At 54.7% G+C, this 18016-nt stretch overlaps 1 protein-coding gene across 1 annotated transcript in view; it reads left to right on the forward strand.

Moving 5' to 3' along the window:
* The first annotated feature begins 2742 nt into the window (after positions 1-2742).
* Positions 2743-18016, forward strand: part of SLC22A3 (solute carrier family 22 member 3) — an 80015-nt gene continuing 64741 nt past the window's right edge. Inside the window, exon 1 of the mRNA XM_055136096.1 lies at positions 2743-3214. Coding sequence (XP_054992071.1) covers positions 2789-3214 — 426 coding nt within the window. The 5' untranslated portion in view covers positions 2743-2788. The remainder of the gene's footprint in view (positions 3215-18016) is intronic.

Below are 18016 nucleotides of genomic sequence, written 5' to 3' on the forward strand. Positions count from 1 at the left end.
CAGGGTCCCAGTAACTCCTCTGACTGTCTCTGGTCGAGAGGAGCCAGAGTCCGTCCTTGATGTCGTGGGCGGCGTCTAAGACTAGCACACAGGCTGCCAGATGTTCTCTGTGACAGCTGTTCCATTCGACAGAGCTTCATCCCATTGTTTGCATAGGTTTCTCTCTCCAGGATAGCGGCCCGATGGCTGCTTGCTACTCACTGCATCGCTGCATTGCAGCTTCTCGCTGCTTGGTGCTCACTCTCTCTTTTCCTTGCTGTCTGTACATATACATCATCTCTGCTAGCCCCCCGTGTCTTCTTTTTCTCATGGCCTCAATCTTCTGTTGATGCACATTAAGGGTTCATGCCATCTACCGATCTGACTCCTACCAGTGTCCTGCATATGTACAAAAACTACCTCCTGTTACTATAATATATATGTACATATCCCCCTCTTTGATTGTTTCTGCTATCTGACTACTTACATCCTGTAAACGATGTTTAATATGACCAGTTTGGTCATCATGATTATCTGCTTCCCCTTTCTTTTCTCCTATAAATGTCTATATGCTCAGATTCCTCCATTTTTTACTGAGTAGTTACAAGGGAGAGTACCCTGGCAAGGACAAGCCATGGGACAATACGGCAGAATTCCCCCGAGAGTTTCTTCCATGTGTCGGGAGCAAGGAGGAGGAAGACTCGCCTGGGGATGGCGGGTGGTCGTGGGGGCTGGGGAACGGATGTTCAATCCTGCTGTGCAGGTCTGGGAGGAGGAGAGCCAGATTTTCCACTTCCTGTCCACACATCAGCTTAGGGATGCCTGGGGCATACTTGAGGATCAGTGGGTTGTTCTGTTTGATTGTCCCAGGAGGGCTTGATTGTTTGGGATCCGAAAGTGAGGCTGAACCAGAAAAGCAAGTCCATGCACCCAACGGGGGGCCTTCTGCCCTGTTTCGTGGGGAGACACAGGCAGGACGGGATGAGCCAGCAGGTAGAGCTGCAGGTGAGGCCCCCCTGGGTGTGGCGGGGGCAAGCACCCATCACTCCACGATCTGTTACACCCACTGTGGACCAGGCAGAGTTCTAGGTGGAGGTGACAGGAGAGAGTGACCCAGAACTTTCTATGCTGGAGGAAGCTGCACTCTAGAGGTCAGGGCTGGCCCCTGGAACACGGGGCATGAGACGCATGTCACAGGGAGCACGGGGGGAGCCAGGGCAGAGTGGGGTTTGATGTGTTTGTATGTGGAGGGAGAAAGAGATGGGCAAGCAAGAGGCCAGTGTGTGGTGGGCCGGGGGCTCCATCTGACCCTTGGCAGCCTGCCCTGTACTGGACTGGCCCAATTCTTGAAGAACATTCCAGAGCTCCTCAGCAACACACCCTGACATGAAGATGACATTCAAACCAAAGCCCGAGGTATTGGGGGTGCTGAGACGATGCTGAGAGTCAGGCTGCATTGTGGCTACAGCAAAAGGGGGGCTTCAGGGTGAGTCTGGGGTCCCAGGGGTAGTTGGGAACATGGCCCCAATCTCAGAGCACATGCAGACACAGAGGTCATGACTAATTGGGAGGTAGCTGTGCTGACTTAGAGCTGAAGTGAGCTCATGAGTGACTTTAGAGCTGACGTGAACACACGAGAGAGCAATGTAAAAGTTTATTCACGAGCTGAGAGTACTAACTGCAAATCGCAGTAGGAACAGCTAATTGGGGGCCAGAGAGACAGGGCAGCATGTGGCTTAACATGTGGCTGACCCAGGTTTGGTTCCCGACACCACCAGGAGTGACCTCGAAACACAGAGCCAGGAGATGAACCCTGAGCGCCACCGGTGTGGCCCCCAAGCCCAGAAACAAACAAACAGAACCAGCTAACTGATGAAGATACACACCGTGTGTGGCGGCAAAGGGGCGGTGCTGGTGCTGGAGGGGGACCGACTGGGTCGGCGGTGGAGCAAGGAACAAGGACTCTGGGGCCGAGTGCCCCCTTGGCCTTGTCCTCCCTGGGGCTGCGTCTGGGCACTCGGCCCCGGAGTCCTTGTTCCCGGAGGCGGGGGAGTCTGCCCCATGCATCTAGCCTGCGGATTTAGAGAAAAACCAGCTGAGGGCAGCACATGTGGGGACCACTATTTAGGGGGGCCCTGGACTGAGAGCTGGGAGGTGGCAGGCCAGGCCAAGAGTGGCAGGTACCGCGGGGAGGGGGAAAGAGGGAGGCGCGGTGGAAGGGAGGTGGGTTCCGACCCAGCTCTGCAGCAAAGCCCAGGGCGGCCCTGGCGCGGCGCTGCGCGGCGGGCGCTCGCTCACGTCGGGGCCGGCGGGACTCTGAGCACGCGGCCTCACCACAGCGAACTGCCCAGCTGCCCTTTGGGGGGAAAAATCAGATTCTCTGGAGATGTCGCCACAACTTAATGCCACTTCGTGCCACTCTGCAGTCAGCCAAGGACGCGGCCAGCACTGGCCCCGGAGGGCTCCTGCGTCCCCAGGGAACAAGGACCGCGCCGCGCACGTCCTTAGTCCCCGCAGGGGACCCCAGGGACCCCGGAGCGGTCAAATCCGGGGAGCCCAGGGTGTGGCTGGGTGACCCCGGAACTTTGTTCCGTAGAGGCTGCGGCTCGCAGGTCCCGGGGGCGCGGGGCGGGGCGGGTCCCCTGCGCGCGCCCCCTGGTCCCCGCGGGGCCCCGAGGCTCGGCGGCCGCTGGCGGGGCGCCCGGGGGCGTGGGGCGGCGGCGCGGGGGCGGCGGCGGGGAGAGGCGGCGCGGGCGGCGCGCGGGTCACTCGGCGGGCAGGACGCGCTCGGGAGCGGCCCGGGGGCACCATGCCCACCTTCGACGAGGCGCTGCAGCGGGCCGGCGAGTTCGGGCGCTTCCAGAGGCGCGTGTTCCTGCTGCTGTGCCTGACGGGCGTCACCTTCGCCTTCCTCTTCGTGGGGGTGGTCTTCCTGGGCCGCCGGCCCGAGCGCTACTGGTGCCGCGGGCCGGGCGCGGCGGCGCTGGCCGAGCGCTGCGGCTGGAGCCCCGAGGAGGAGTGGAACCGCACAGCCCCCGAGCCACGCGGCCACGGGCCCTGCCGGCGCTACCTGCTGGAGGCGGCCAACGCCAGCGCGCCCGCGGCCGGCGGGGCCACGGCCGCCCCGCTCAGCTGCGCCGACCCGCTCGCCGCCTTCCCCAACCGCTCGGCGCCGCTCGCGCCTTGCCGGGGCGGCTGGCGCTACGCCCAGGCCCACTCCACCATCGTCAGCGAGGTAGGCAGCGCCCACCCGGCCCTGCGCGCCCGCCGCCCCGCGTCCCGGCGCGGGGGTCCCCAGGGGAGCGCCGGGGAGGCGGGATCGCCGGGTCGCTGTGCGGGACAGGGGCTCTCCAGGGCTCAGCCCCCCACCCCCACCCGTGGCCGACCCCTTGCGCCCGCGCCTTGCCCGCGGGTGGTGCCCGAACCCCGGCCGGCGACGCGGTCAGGAGTGTTGGCGGGGACGCCAAGGGCCGGGGCGCTGCGCGCGCCTTTTCAAGAACCGGGCGCCCCTGTTCGCGCAGTTCCTGGGGGACTCGCGGTGGGGACCTGGGGTCTCTGCGGAGAGCTACCGGGTGCGGGTCGGGATGGCCTCGGGGTCGGGGAGAGGAGAAAGGAATGCCCGAAAGGCAGCGCAACTCTCTCTGGTTGCCCAAAAGCGGTTCCAGAGTGCCAGGGACAAAGGTCAGTGTTCTCCCTGGCCGGGGACAGGAATCGTTTTGGAAAAACTGCATTGGGACAAAGAGCAATGTTTGGCGGAACTTGGGGAGCTGGGGTTTTGTATAAAAGGACTTATCAACCCCCCCACACCGCTCCCCAGTTACCTGCAATGGCTGGGTGTGGGGGGAGGGGGAGGGGGTGGGCAGCCCCTAACCCCCATCTTTTGGGGAATGTTTGGGGAGGAGGCTTTGCATGGGGACAGGGTGGCCCCTTCCTTAGCTGACAGTGCCTGGTGGGCTGGGGCCACCTTGGGGGTTCCCACTGAGCTTGGGGTACCCGGGTAAACCTCGCATTTGTACTTCATGCCTCATTCGGCTCAGTCTGATTTCTAGAAAGGATGGAAGCTGCTTAGGTGAAGTGGGATAAGAAAAGCTCTTGCCTGTGTTATAGGTATTACCACAAATCTTCTTACACATCTCCTTGAATGCCGGGGAGAGGGCTGGGTTCTGCTCAGCAGAGCCTCTTTCGCCAGTGTTGGGGGCGCTGGTCTCCTGGGCTGGGTTTGGTGATCAAGGTCCACATGTGCCATAGCCAGGCGAGTGTGTGTTTGACTGGGAGCTTAGGAGACCGCCCCTGCCCAGCCGGGCCACCAGGCTCCTTTCTACTTTCTCTGCTTCCTTAGCTGTGCTGGTCTGGCTCGCGGCTCTGGCTGGAGTGGAAAGAACAGGGGCCCTGGTTGGAGAGGGCCGGAGCACGGCCGCCTGCCTATGCGCTCCTTCCCGTCCACACGGCACATGCCGAGCCCCTACTGGGAAGCCCACTCCTCATTTTTGAAGACACGTGGAGCTCAGATAGAAAATGGAACGTGCAAAGAGAGCATGGTCTGTAGACAATGATAAGGGGAACAGCGCCTGTGGGTAGGGTGGTGTAGTCTTTATCCTTGCAGCTGTGGAAAACTGTTTGGGGGGCTTAAAGTGCTTATCCCAAGCATCCAGGGTTGCTTAAAGTGGGCAAAAATGACTCCTAGAAGTCTAAAACTCAAGTAGGAATAACTTCGTAAAGGAGAATAACTTTGCCCCAGGAAAGGGCCAAAGAATCTCAACTCTCCAAAACCTTTATTAAAACTGTATCACTGTATCACTGTCACTGTATCACTGTCAGCCCGTTGCTCATCAGTTTGCTCGAGTAGGCACCAGTAACGTCTCCATGGTAAGACTTGTTGTTACTGTTTTTGGCATATCAAATATGCCACGGGTAGCTTGCCAGGCTCTGCCATGCGGGCGAGATACTCTTGGTAGCTCTGATATTCGAGATACTCTGAGAGGGGCGGAGGAATCGAACCCGGGTCGGCTGCATGCAAGGCAAATGCCCTGACGCTGTGCTATCACTCCACAAGAAAAAAAAAATTAGAGTCGCTAGCCAGGGGAGGGGGTCCAAGTGCTGTGTCCAGCTAGCTGTGTGGCTTGGGGGTGGTCCACCTCTCTGGGCTTAGCTTTCTCTTTTGTAAAATTAGGGGCTGGGTTAGCCCTCTCCAGCCCTACAAATGTCAGGAGTCCTGGCTGGGAACTGAAAACCTTCAAGGCAACCTAAGAGATTCCGCGGAGGTGCAGCCGGCGTGGGGAGGTAATGGGGAGCCTTTGTCCGACGTGGCTGGCTGCTTCTGGTTGATTTCTCTTCACCTTGTTCTGAGAAGAACCCCCGTCCTCGGCCCTTCCGGAAGTCAGCCATCCAAAACAAGCCTCTCGGGTTTCTGCAGGGGCTCATGTTCTGCTGTCCTGGGTCCTGAGAATGATCCAGTTGGCCTGGTTCTTCCGTGGCCTGTCAGAGTGATGGAAGGAGCTGCAGCTCCGGCTCTGCCCGACACGCTCTGTCCCTGACGTGTTCTCAGAGAGCTGGAGCATGAGAGGACACTGATACGCTCCACAGTGGAGTCACAGAAAATGGACACGGGGGAGCTGATCTGACTGACTCCCGCGGAGTCCAGAATGTCTCCCAGTGGCTCTCTGGTCAGCCGTGGCTCCTGGAGGGGGAGTGACGCTGTCTTGATGTGTTCGCAGGGCAGAGGGACAGAAAGGAGAGGGGTTTCAACAATCCCAAACCTTTTAATGTTATTCTTTGGCGGGAAGAGCACACCTGGCAGTGCTCTGGGATAACTCCTTCGCTCTGTGCTCAGGGATCACTTCCAATGGAGACCATAAGACCGTTTGTGGTGCTTGGGGTCAGCTGCGTGCAAGTCAAGAGTCTTAACCCCTGTACTATCTCTCCAGCCCCCTGACCCCTTAGGTAGGCAATCCGGGCATCAAATCCTGGTGATTGTAAATTCATCCCTTCCTCTGTGCATTTTGTGGCATAAGGCTGGGCACCGAGAGACCCTAAGTCGACAAGGAATCTCGCTGCACTTCAATTTTCTTTATTCTCATGGTCCTCGGTCATGTACCAGTTTGGGTCATTTCAGGCCCTTCGGAGGCACAGCCTGCAGAGAGGGTGCGAGTGTTGCCAGCTGGGCCCCTGACTCCTCTGCACAGCGGGCGCTTGTCGTGTCCACCCGTTTGGCATCCTCGACAGTGAGGCAGCTCCAGGAGTCCGTTGCCAAGCGCAGGGCCCTGCTCCTTGGCCCTCCCTGTCCTCCGCCGCCTCTCCCAGCTCCTGGCCAGCCCTCGGCGTGCACTGACCGGGAACCTCCTCTAGGCAGCCTTCTCTAGAATCCGAGTCTGCTCCACGTGTGAGACCCCACAGCTCAGAGTCCTGCACACACAACCGAGCCCTCTGCCCACCTGTTGCCCAGGGAGCAAGTCTAGGAGTTTCAGCGAGGCATGGGGAAAAAAGAGAAGGGGAGAAACAGATCGTGTGCCAGGTGGGGGTGGGCCCCAAGCATCTTTAAATATAGGCAGGGTGCCTGTGTTTTTCCTTCCCAGATCGTTTTTCTCCCAGAATGAAAGTTGAGTCCATTTGGGAAGCTCTTGCCCCTGGAAGGCGCTGGCGACCTCACGCCCTCTCTCAAGGGCTGGCATGCCTCTGCTTCCTGCACCCTGCACGGGGCAGCCGAGTCCACAGGCCTCGGGGTTCCGGCCCCCTGTGCTGACCGTTAGCCATGCAGCTGAGCGGAGGGTCACTGGACAAAGGCTCCGGCCAGGCCTTGGGTTGTGTCTCTGGTACTCTTAAGAGGTCCAACTTCATATGCTTTGTGGGGGCTGGATTTGGGGGCCATAGCCTGCAGACCCCTCAGCACCACCAGGAGTGATGCAGAGTCAGGAGTAAGCCCTGAGCACTGTCGGGCACGGCCCAACTGCAAAGAAACCAAAAAGGAAAAGAAGAAAAATTAGAATTACATGGTCAAAAGATAGAAGACTTAAATATACCCAAATATGAGCTGTAAGAAAAAAGTAAAGTAACTCGCATTCTGTTTTTGAAAAATATATAATGTGAGCAAACGCTAGCTGATTGTACCATAGGGACTGAAAAGTCAAGTATTTTATGGCAAGTCTTATCCTATCTGTAGTTCCCAGTTCTTTTGAAAAAAAATTTAAAAATGAATCACTGAGATACACGGTTACAAAGTGCTTCATGTTTGGGTTCCAGTCATGCAATGTTCCAACACCTGTCCGTCCACTAGTGTACCTTCCCCTACCAATGTCCCCAGTTTTCCTCCTGCCACCTCCCCCTCTACCCCTGCAGCCTGCTTCTATGTCAGGGACTCTCTCTCTCTCTCTCTCTCTCTCTTTCTCTCTCCCCCCCTCTCTCCACCTCTGTCCCTGGTTCTTGAAGGCTGCCATGCAGCCTCTGCTCTGTGCTTGTGATCAGAGTTGCCAGGCTGGCACCCACGAGGAGACCAGCAATGAGGGTTGAAGGCAGTTAGGGGTAAATAAATATACGCAAACTTTCTGTACCACCACCTGCAGACATCGCCCCCCTCCGGCCCGTGCGGTGCGTCTGCCTGAGCAAGGTGGTTCTGCCGTTTAAGTCTTCACCTGCTTCCTGGGGCAGGAACCCGGGCCTCGTTGCTGAGTGTTCTCTGAACGCTGGGCTCCTAGTCTGATTTATCCATGAAGCCGATGTTGGGGAAACTGGGGAGCTGGACCCCTTCCCCAGGCCTCTGCCTCCAACATCCAAGCAAAGCGGTCGGTTGTCAGTGGCTTGCTGCAGCTCCTCTTTCATCCTGGAGCCCGTGTGGCCCTCAGGTGCCTCCTAGGTGGGCCCTGCCTGGGCACGGGCTTGCTGACAGCCTAGGTAGGTGTTAATTTCCCGATGTCTTGGCCCAGGATGCCTGTCTTCCTAGTGGCTAGGCCCCTGGGAGCAGGCACCGTCCTGTTTTCTTTCACAGCTGCCCCCCTCCCTCCAGCCCTGCAGGAGGACCCCAGGAGGGAACATGCTGTAGGTCTTCCACGGTGGAAACCCGCCAAGCAGGTGGTTCCAGAAGCAGGATCAAAGGGAAAGAGAGAATGTCTGAGAAGAGGGACACCGTGGGCAGTCTGTCCACCTGACACCGTGCTGGCAAGGGACCAGGGGCCTGGGAGACTTGGGGAGGGCATCACACTGAATAGCCGAGACCTTTTCTTCTCTGCCCCCCCCACCAGTCCTTCCCCTGTCCCTGTCCTCACACACAGCTCCTGCCCCTGAACCCAGAAATGAAGGGTCCGAAATAGGCCTCAGACTTGGGAGGTGTGAGCCCATGGAGGACTGTCACGGGTGGAAGTGGGGTTGCCCAGGTGACCGCTGAGGTCTGCACTAAGACCTCACTGGGATAGGAGAGTGCAGGGGGAGGGCCGGAGCAAGAGCACAGCGGGGAGGGCATTTGCCTTGCATGCGGCTGACCTGGGTTCAGTCCCCGGCATCCCATATAGTCCCCCAAGCACCGCCAGGAGTAATTCCTGAGTGCAGAGGCGGGTGTAACCCCTGAGAATCTCTGGGTGTGACCCAAAGAGGAAAAAAAAAGAGAGAAAGTGGAGGCGACAAACTGCAAGAAGGACCCAGACGCCTCTGGCCGAGTCTGCGAGCACGTGCTGCCCCCAAGCAGCTGTGGCTGATACTTAAACCAGGAGCTTCATGTTCACCCCACAGGGCCAGGCGCCTGCCTCCCGTGCTCCCGGCCCGCTGCCCGGCGGGGGAGGCATCTCCCTTAGGGGGCATGATGCTCCTTTAGACGGCATTGGTTGAATAATTTGTATAATTTGTTACCATAATACTAAAAATGTTTGATACCAAAAAATAAGTGTGAGGGATTTCTTCTCTTTCTCCTCCTTCTCCCCCTTCCTCCTCCTCCATCTCTTTCTCCTTCTCCTTCTCCTCCTACCCCTTCTCCTCCTCCTCTTCCTCCTCCTTCATGAACTTTGGAGACTCCATTTGGAGGCTTCAGATGAGGTGCAGTTGAGCACAGCCCTCCTTCTGAGGGTCTCCTGCTCCTGGGGGCACAGACAGCAAACTGGGGGTCTCTCTCTTTTGCCCAAGGGAGCAGAGCTTTGCTTCCGGGTGTGGTTAGTTCTCTGAGCTGTTCGAGTAGAGGGGCTTTCTCAGAGATTCAGGCCCGCTCAGCCGGCCACAGGGTGCGGCTTGCTTTTGTAGGGGGGGGCTTCCCAGCCAGGGCCTCTGGGTTTTCTGGGGGACCCCAGGATATTCCAAGAGGGTCACAGGTGAAAATTTCATATGATTTTATTAATGCCACATTGCATTATAACAGAGAGAATATGGGGAAATGTGAAGTCATAGTCAACTCTGCCTCTACGGGGTGTCTGGTCCTGTTGGGGGAGGCCAGCCCCCCACTTAGCCCTGCTGGCCTCCGCAGTTATAGCTCTTTCTTGCTAAGGGGCCCCTCCGACCCTCTCTCTGAGGCTCCAATCATCTTGGGGCTTGCAAGGAAGAACCTGGGCTCAGATAAGGGTCCCTCCAGCCTTGCCCTTCTGCTGATGACCTGTGGCTGCCCAAAGGTGACACCCCTGGGGCTGGGGTCCGGGGAGGGGACAGCAGTGCCTGCCAGCTGGGGAGGACACGGGTCCCACGATCTGGGCTGGGTCTCTTGTGCCCTGGTGCCAGAGATGACCTTCGCCTCTCCTGAGCCTGGGAGACTTGTCACCCAGCCACGGGGCACCGTAGGGGATGCCAGGCAGGGACAGAGTCCAGGGGGTGGGGGAGGCGACAGGCCAGTGAGCCAGGCTGCCTGTGGAGGCATTGCCACCACCCACACATGGTCGGGAAGGGACAACACAGCGGGTGACAGGGCGGGCCACCCCTGCCTCTGGGCCCCTTCATCCCCGGACAGCCAGGACCCTTCCCTGACCCTTGCTTATCCCTCTTCTGTCCCTCTGACACCACGTTTCCCCTCCCTGCCCTCCCAGCTCCTCCCCTGGGTCCCTGTTCCTCAGGACCACAGCTCACCTACTTGAGGCCCGTGCCAGGCGCCCGGGTGATCCCACCACACCCCTTGAGATATAAGTTCTCATTTTGTTTTTCAGCCTTTTTTTTTTTTTGAGTCAGACTGGTGATGCTCAGGGGTTACTTCTGGCTCTGCATTCCCAGGCTGTGCTCAGGGGACCCTATGGGATGCTGGGGATTGAACCCAGATTGACCACGGGCAACGCAAATGCCCTTCACGCGGTACTATCACTCCGGCCCCTGGAGATGTGAATTCCATGGTGCATTTGACATGGGGAAAGACGGAGTTTGAAAACAGCAGTTATGCAACCTGCTCCATGGCACGTGGCCGGCTCCAGAGAACACGTCCAGATCCAAAGAGCAAGGCTCCCTGGGGCTTGCCTCTTAGCCAGGCTGCCAATGCCGACTCTGCCGAAATTGCCAGCTCTTTCCTGCCACTTCTCCAGACCCTCCCTCGCCCCTCCCCACAGCATGGGCCTGGTGTGCATCGCAAACCAGAATGTATTCGTGCCCCCTCGCACTTGTCCCGGTCCACGGGACTAGGCAACGTGGGTAACCAGGAGAGGGTGTGCGAGTGGTAGAAAGCGAGAGAGAGAGAGAGAGAGAGAGAGAGAGAGAGAGAGAGAGAGAGAGAGAGAGAGAGAGAGAGAGAGAGAGAGAGAGAGAGAGAGAGAGAGAGAGAGAGAGAAGAATGGGAGCAAGACAAGGCTTTGATCAAGCAAGTAAAAGCAAAAGCAAAAGCTCCTTATTTCTCCCAGGCTAGTTTTTTATAATTGATTACATGAGGAAGGAGGCAAAATGGGGAAGTAACAATACATGCACATTTTCAGTGACACAGGGTGCAAGCTCTAACAGGGGGCTCTTGACAGTTCTCTCCGGCGTTGCTCAGAAACTTACACAATGTGTTCAAACATCTTTCAGAGAAGAGGTTAGTTTTTTAATGTATGGACATTTTTCCCAAAAAGATTGGATCCTTAATTGCAGGTCAGGCTATACTGACATGTTGGCTCCTGGCACACACTGTTGTTGTTTGTGATATTGTGAGTTGTAGAGTGGACTGGACATGGCAGGTTTCTAACAGGGGCCATCAAGTCTCCCTTTTGTGAAGTGAAATTTAGGTCCCTCAGTCTGATTTTCATATTCTACCCCTGCAGATGGTCTTTTTACCTTCTATATCTTTGACATGATGACAGGAGAAAGAAGCAAATGTAGCGCTCTAATCTTTAATTTTTTGTCTTAATATACTGTGACTTACATAGTTGTTTGCAGTGTTTTTTTAGCATACAACATTCCCACCTCCTATCCCACCACCCAGTGATCCCCATCCCTCCAACAGTGACCCCAGCTTCCCTCCCATCCACCAATCTGACTACTAGACAGTTACATTTGGAGGGGGATTGTTTTTTAATACTGTGATTTTCAAAGGTGTTCATAATACAGTTGCTAAGGGCTTTCAGTGTTGCAACACCAACCCATCCCCACCATGACAGTGACCATCCCACCCCATTTTTCCCATCACCCATCTCTCCCCAAGCCTGCCCTTTGTAGGTCCACAATAATTTATTATATATATTGCCTGTTACAACTAAGTGGTTAATGGAATTATCAAAAATACTTCAGTGAAAGAAAATTTGTGAAAATTGTTCTATCTCACCATGGGGTCATTAAATTCTTGTCTAAAGTTTTAACTAAACTGTTTGTTGCCTACTGAGATGTCTGTTATTGTTTTTGTTTGTTGAGTTTAGTTGGCTTCTGTGTTACTTCCTCATCTAATTTGCTGTTCTCCTCCTGGAATGTACTTTGTGCATTGTACATGGTGGAATTTGGAGGTGTTGCGTGGCCACATATGTGGCTGCACAGTCCAGAACTTCTGGATCCCTAAAACCTGGGCATGAGTTGACAAGGTGTGGCTGTGGGAAGTGGGTGTGGCCTCTGGGGCTTCTGGAAGTACAGGTGGTGGGGGAGGATGCCCACCCCAACTCCAAAAAGACCCTTGAGTTCTCAGCCTGAAACCCCACGGGCACCTGGAGTTCTTGTGGTTTGGTTTCTCTGTAGAGATTATTCATGACACAGTGGAGCTGGTGTAGCAACAGCTGTGGGCTGTGAGTGTGGGTGCTGGAGCCTCAGCAGGATGGGGACTCCCCCTGCACCCCACCCCCTGAGCGTGCCCCAGAGTTTCCAGCCAGGAGACTGGTACACCCATTAATTGTGTGTTAGTTTATATCTCCTTGTAGATTTAGCCGTGAATCTGGAAAGCAGGGCTGGTGAGTGAGTCCAACAGGTATGTTTTAATGTTTAAATAGTTGTTGGGCCCCAGGCTAAAGGTAGAGTTGGATCTAGTGGTGGTGTGGTCCTTCATCCTCACCCCCTCTGCTACTCCCAGGCCTCCCTTCTGGCCCCTCCTTGCTTCCACCCTGTTTCTCTCTTTCCTTGGAATGATTGTGTGTGTAATCTAGAGCCAGTGTTTTGCCCATTGCTGCGGCTGCTGTTCCCATGACATGTTATTCTCTAGAGCACTGAACAGGGAGAACACCTCATGTTCGCGCTTGTCCTTCTGACTCTAATCTTTCTCTGGAGGGTTGAGGGATGCCTGAGTGCTAAGTTGCTCTAACCATAGCCTCCTGATTTTAAGACAAAATGCCAGTTAGGGAAGAGAAAGTTGGTGGCCCCAGAGTCCAATTCCCACACCCCAATAGAAGATGTTCATTCTGAAGAGGTAGAATGATGAAAGTGCTGACCAGTTGGGGCCTTGACAGAGGATGTGGTTGCATAAATAATGTCCTCTCCTTCAAGGGCAAGACACTCTGACTGAAGGTTGGAGAGATAGTCCGGCTGATAGTACATATCTCATGTGCTACTGACCCGAATTTCATCCTCAGCACCCCATATGGTCCCCTGAGCCCCACCAGGAGTGACACCTGAGCACAGAGCCAGGAGTAATCCCCAAACACAGCAAGTGTGGCCCCCCAAACACAAGAGAACAAATGAAAAAAGATCCTGTGTGTGGAGACGCTTGGAATAAATGCTAAGAGTTAGCAAAGGCCGAGTGCTGCTCCTGAGGTTGGCCTCCTGGTCACCCTCCATCACACCGTCGGGGTCCCGGAAATGGGCCTGAGGCTTCAAGGTCCTGCCACAGCCCCTTTTCCTTGGTCCTTGCATGATCTGAATACTCTTCTGCCAGAGACGGTGCTAGAAGGTTGTAAGTCTGAGTTAAAAGTGTCCGCAGAGAAGGCGGGGGCGGAGGGTGGTGGTGGCTGTTCCTGGGGTTGGCACCAAAGTCTACTAACCTGATGGGGCTGCCCTGAAGCTAGTGAGAGCTGCTGCTTTAAAGCATGCAGATTGGATTGGGTGCCGAAGAGCTTCCCAGTGCCCCCTGCGGCTCTCGCTAACGGTTGTGAAATCCAGTGGTTAGTTAACAAACAACTATTAGTGATTTGCTGCCCCAAAGAGTCAGCTGTTTGATTGCACAGAAACTTTGCAGATAGTGGTGGGGTGGGGGGTGAGGGACCCCATGGGACGGAGGGCAAAGGGTCATTCTGGGAGTGGGCCCCTGGTTCCAGAGCAGCTCTCAAAGCAGCCAGAAGCTCACCTGGGAATGTTTCTGTCAGCAGGTCTGACCTCGCCCTTGATCTTGACAGCCAGGGGCACTAAGGGGTCTCGCCTGGGATAGCTCACCTCTGGTCACACCGTGCGCAGGTGTGAACGCTGCTCACTCTGCAGTGACTTAGGGATATTTTCCCCAAGACTTGGTGCTCCCTGGGGTTCCAGGGGCTTGAACTTCCCACCTTTTGTATCAAAGCTGTCTTTATCAAGTGGGGCCCCTCACCCTCAGTCACCCTTGTTGGGCCTGCCTGACCCTCAGTAACACCTGTGGGGGTGCTTCATCCTACGTCACAACTGTGGGCGTCTCTCACCCTCAGTCACACCCGTGGGCTCCCTCACCCTTAGTCACACCTGTGGGCTCCCTCAGTCACACCTATGGACCCCTGTGTAAAAACACAAAAATGAAAAAGGAAAGAGAGGAGAGGGAGAGGGTCACGTGGAGCACCACACCGCGGGCATTGGACACAGGACAGCGGCGCTCTGTCTCTCCCGCCGCCCGCTTTTGGTAGTCTCTAGCCGCTTTCCCCACCCCGGGGAGGTTGATGGCGATGGTGAGGCAGGCGAAGGAAGGAACGGAGCCAGGCTGGTTGGTCTCAATTGCAGTTTATTCCAATCTCCTCTCTATACACTCCCGTCTCTCTCTCTGCTTCTTCCTCCCCCATCCTACTTTATTCTCCTTCTCCTCTGCATCTGGATGTGGATCTAGCTTCTCCAGATCTGGCACTGGGACTGGCCCCGGGACTGGCCCTGGGACCCGATCTGGGACTGGCTCTGGGACCCACTCTTTCAGCCTAGTTAAATCCCTACGAATGAGGGGTTGGGGCTTACACATAGGTGTGGTTACAATCAATAGGGGGTAAAGTTCTATCCCTCAGGGGATGCTTCTTCTAGGACAGATTCCCTTTCAGCAGGACACCCACCCAAGAGCAGAATCCCATGGGTGTGTCTCTCCTCTCCTCATCCAGCAAACATATAAGCATTCATATTATTAATCATTTTGTATGGACATAGCAAGAGATGCATTAAGCTTATAGAATTGCTCTCCTGGAGTCATCTCGATCTCAGACTACAGTGCTCAGGCCAGATTAGTCTTTCCTATCCCTAGCAAGGTCCTAGTCTCATTGTTGCTTTTGAATCATTACATGACATGTCCAGGACCAAGCTCTTAACATATAGTTAAGCATTAGGCACTTTGGCCAGGCCCATCTCGATGCCAGAGTACCACATAACTCACCGCTTGCCCTGGGTCCTGTCCCTCGTCGGGACCCTGATTTTGGGGGTGCTAGGAAGTAAGGGCAGCTCAGGCTTAAGTCAAGAAAGCAGAAGCCCGGGAGTGAATAATATTTGAAGCCAATTAAATCCCATGTTACCAAACTATATTAACAATTGTCTTTCTTTGTCCATACAAAAAGGATATTGCTTTAAAGTAAACCTTTCAAAAGACATAAAGAAAGGAGAAAGGCAATATTAACTTCCAAGTTCACTGTCCTAGCAAGGTCTGACCTTACAAATTAACAGAGTCTGATTAGAGGAAGAGCCGATAAACTGGTAGAAGTGGTTACAGATAAACAAAGGAATGGAAGTGACTCAGGAGCACTTTGATGGGTGTGACTGATATACCTAAGCTCCTAGTGGCAAGGGGAGCAGGACATACCAATGTAGTCTAGAATTGTTTAGAGATTATTACCAGATAAGCCCAAACTCTGTGGCAAGGGAGAAAGGACAAACTGATGATATCCTACAGACCCCCTCACCCTCAGACACACCTGTGGGTCCTCTCACCTCAGTCACACCTGTGGGCTTCCTCACCCTCCCTCAGTCACACCTGTGGGACTCCTCACCCTCAGTCACACCCAGGGGATCCCTCACTCTCAGTCACACCTGTGGGCCCCCTCATCTCAGTCATACCCAAGGGGGTCACCTCCATCTCTCATACCCTACCTTTCCTCACCCCTGGGAGTTAGAAGCTTCTTCAGGGTCGTGGCCCAAGGCAAGAAATGACTGGCTGCTTCCTTACACCTCACAAAACCAGGGCCCTCCTCAGGCCACATCTGCCTCCTCCTCCCAGCGTGCTTTTCGTCTTGATAGTTTTGCTTTTCCAGTGCTCTTTCTGTTTAGCGCCTGTTGTATGTGTCTGTTGCATTTCCCAGCTCCCTCGCTGCCCTGCTGATGGCTATAAGCAGGGCCGCACACTGGCCACTGGGTCTGTTCCCCCTTGTTCCCAGGCACTGGACTCCCTCGCCAGTGTGGCCGCTTGGATCCCATGAGGCAGCGCTGCCGGCCTTCAGTTCACTGTGCAGGCAGGTTGGGACAGAGCCTCACGCTTGCAAGACAGCTGCTCCGCCATGGGGCACCCCCCAGCCCCAGGTGCCCTTCCCACCTCCAGCCCCCACTGTGCCCTCGTCCCCTGTGCCAGTGCCCAGGCAGAAGATGTGCTTTCCTCTGCTTCTCGGTGGGATACACCCAGCGAGTGGTGCTCAGGACCCTCCCTGGAGGTGCTCACCGCAGTCCTTTGAGCCGTCTTCCTGCCCAGGACCAAGGCTCTCAGAGGCTTTCTTCCTCATTTCGGTGGCTTCATTCTCAGGGGCAGTGCTGAGGATCCAAGCCAGGGCCCCACCCTTTGAGGCGTCACGCCTTGTACCATTGACTGCAGCCCTAGCCCTTTGTTGGAAGATGCTTCTTAAGATGAGAAATGTTCTGAAAGCTGGAGTATAATGAATATTTAGATTTACGTGATTATTGACTTTTTCATTGACTTACAACACGGGAACGTTTTTCTTCTTTCATTGTCTGCACATCCTTCTTATCCACTCTCTCCTCTACCCAGGTGTGACTTTATGGCTTCCTGTTTCGTGCATGGATAGTGTCACCTGTGCTCGAGGAATGAACTTGGCGTGTCCTTTCGAGCGAGCTGGCCGCCTTGTGGAACCTCCCTAGTCACCTCCCCGCTCCCTGAGCTCCCCGCAGCTCTGATTTCACTTCTGCCTGCTCTGGCCCGAGTCGCACAAGCCCCGTGCACCGACAGAGCTGGATGCACACACACTCCCCACGCCTCGATTCCTGCCCTCACCACCTGCTTCCTATTCCCATCCACCGCTTTCCGCTTCCAGGAACCATGAATCCGGAATCTGGAGAGAGTTGTTCCACGGGAATGCTTCCATTTTCCAAAGGTGGACCTTGTGCGAGTTAACCATCAGCATTTCTCTACTTCCAGCTCCACTGTCTCCATGTGGGTGATTTCACCTTTGCCAGTGTTTGCCCTCAGTCAGTCTTACTCCATCTGCAAGCAGCCCACTAGGCCTGAAATAGTATGCTGGAAAATTCTCTCCAAACGTCTATTTTCCTTCCTTAACCTTTTCTGTCAGGTCCAGATTTATTAGTATTCCGGCAGCCATGTCACTAGTGCTATGCAGCATGTTAACTGCATTTCCCCAGTTACTATGAAGATTTTAACTTAGTCAGTCTGCAGCTGTGCAGACGTTCACCAGAGTGTGATGTTGGCTGCAGTCACTCACAGACTGCTTTGCAGTATTTTTATCTTCATTTTGGAATCCTCAAAGGAGCAAAGTTAGATTGCAACTAGCTTTACATGTGAGTTTGGGGGGAATATTTTCTTTCTTTTCTTAACGGGCTGGAGCGATAGCATAGTAGGTAGGGCACTTGCCTTGCATACAGCCAACCCAGGTTCGATTCCTCCACCCCTCTTGGAGAGCCCGGCAAGCTACCGAGAGTATCCTGCCCGTACAGCAGAGCCTGGCAAGCTACCCGTGGCATATTCGATATGCCAAAATCAGTAACAACAAGTCTCACAATGGAGACGTTACTGGTGCCCGCTCGAGCAAATGGATGAGCAACAGGATGACAGTGACAGTGACAGTCTTTTCTTAAAATGTGAGTCCTTAGAAGTATCCTGGAATGTCAATTTGTTTCATGTTAGAAATACAGACATACCAGAGCCAGATAGTACAGTGGTGCTTGCCGTGCACACAGTTGACCCAGGTTTAATCCCGGCACCCCATAATATTCCTTGAGCCCACCAGGAGTGATCCCCTGAGCACAGAGCCAGGAGTAAGCCCTGAGAACCATAGGATGTGTGCCTCCTAAAGGAAGAAATACAGATATACTCCCCATAAATTTTTTTTCAGACTTTTCCATTTACTTAGGTTTTCTAATTTCTTCCAACAGTGTTTATAATTATAGAGTTTAGGTTTTATGCTGTTCTTGTCCAGTTTTTCCCAAGTATTTTATTTTATTTATTTATTTATTTTATTTATTTTTTTTTATTGAATCACAATGTTGAAAGTTACAAAGCTTTCAGGCTTAAGTCTCAGTTACGTAATGCTTGAATACTCATCCCTTCACCAGTACATATATTCCACCACTAAGAACCACAGTAAACCTACCCCCAACC

Source organism: Sorex araneus, chromosome 4, assembly GCF_027595985.1.
Source record: "Sorex araneus isolate mSorAra2 chromosome 4, mSorAra2.pri, whole genome shotgun sequence".
NCBI lineage: Eukaryota > Metazoa > Chordata > Mammalia > Eulipotyphla > Soricidae > Sorex > Sorex araneus.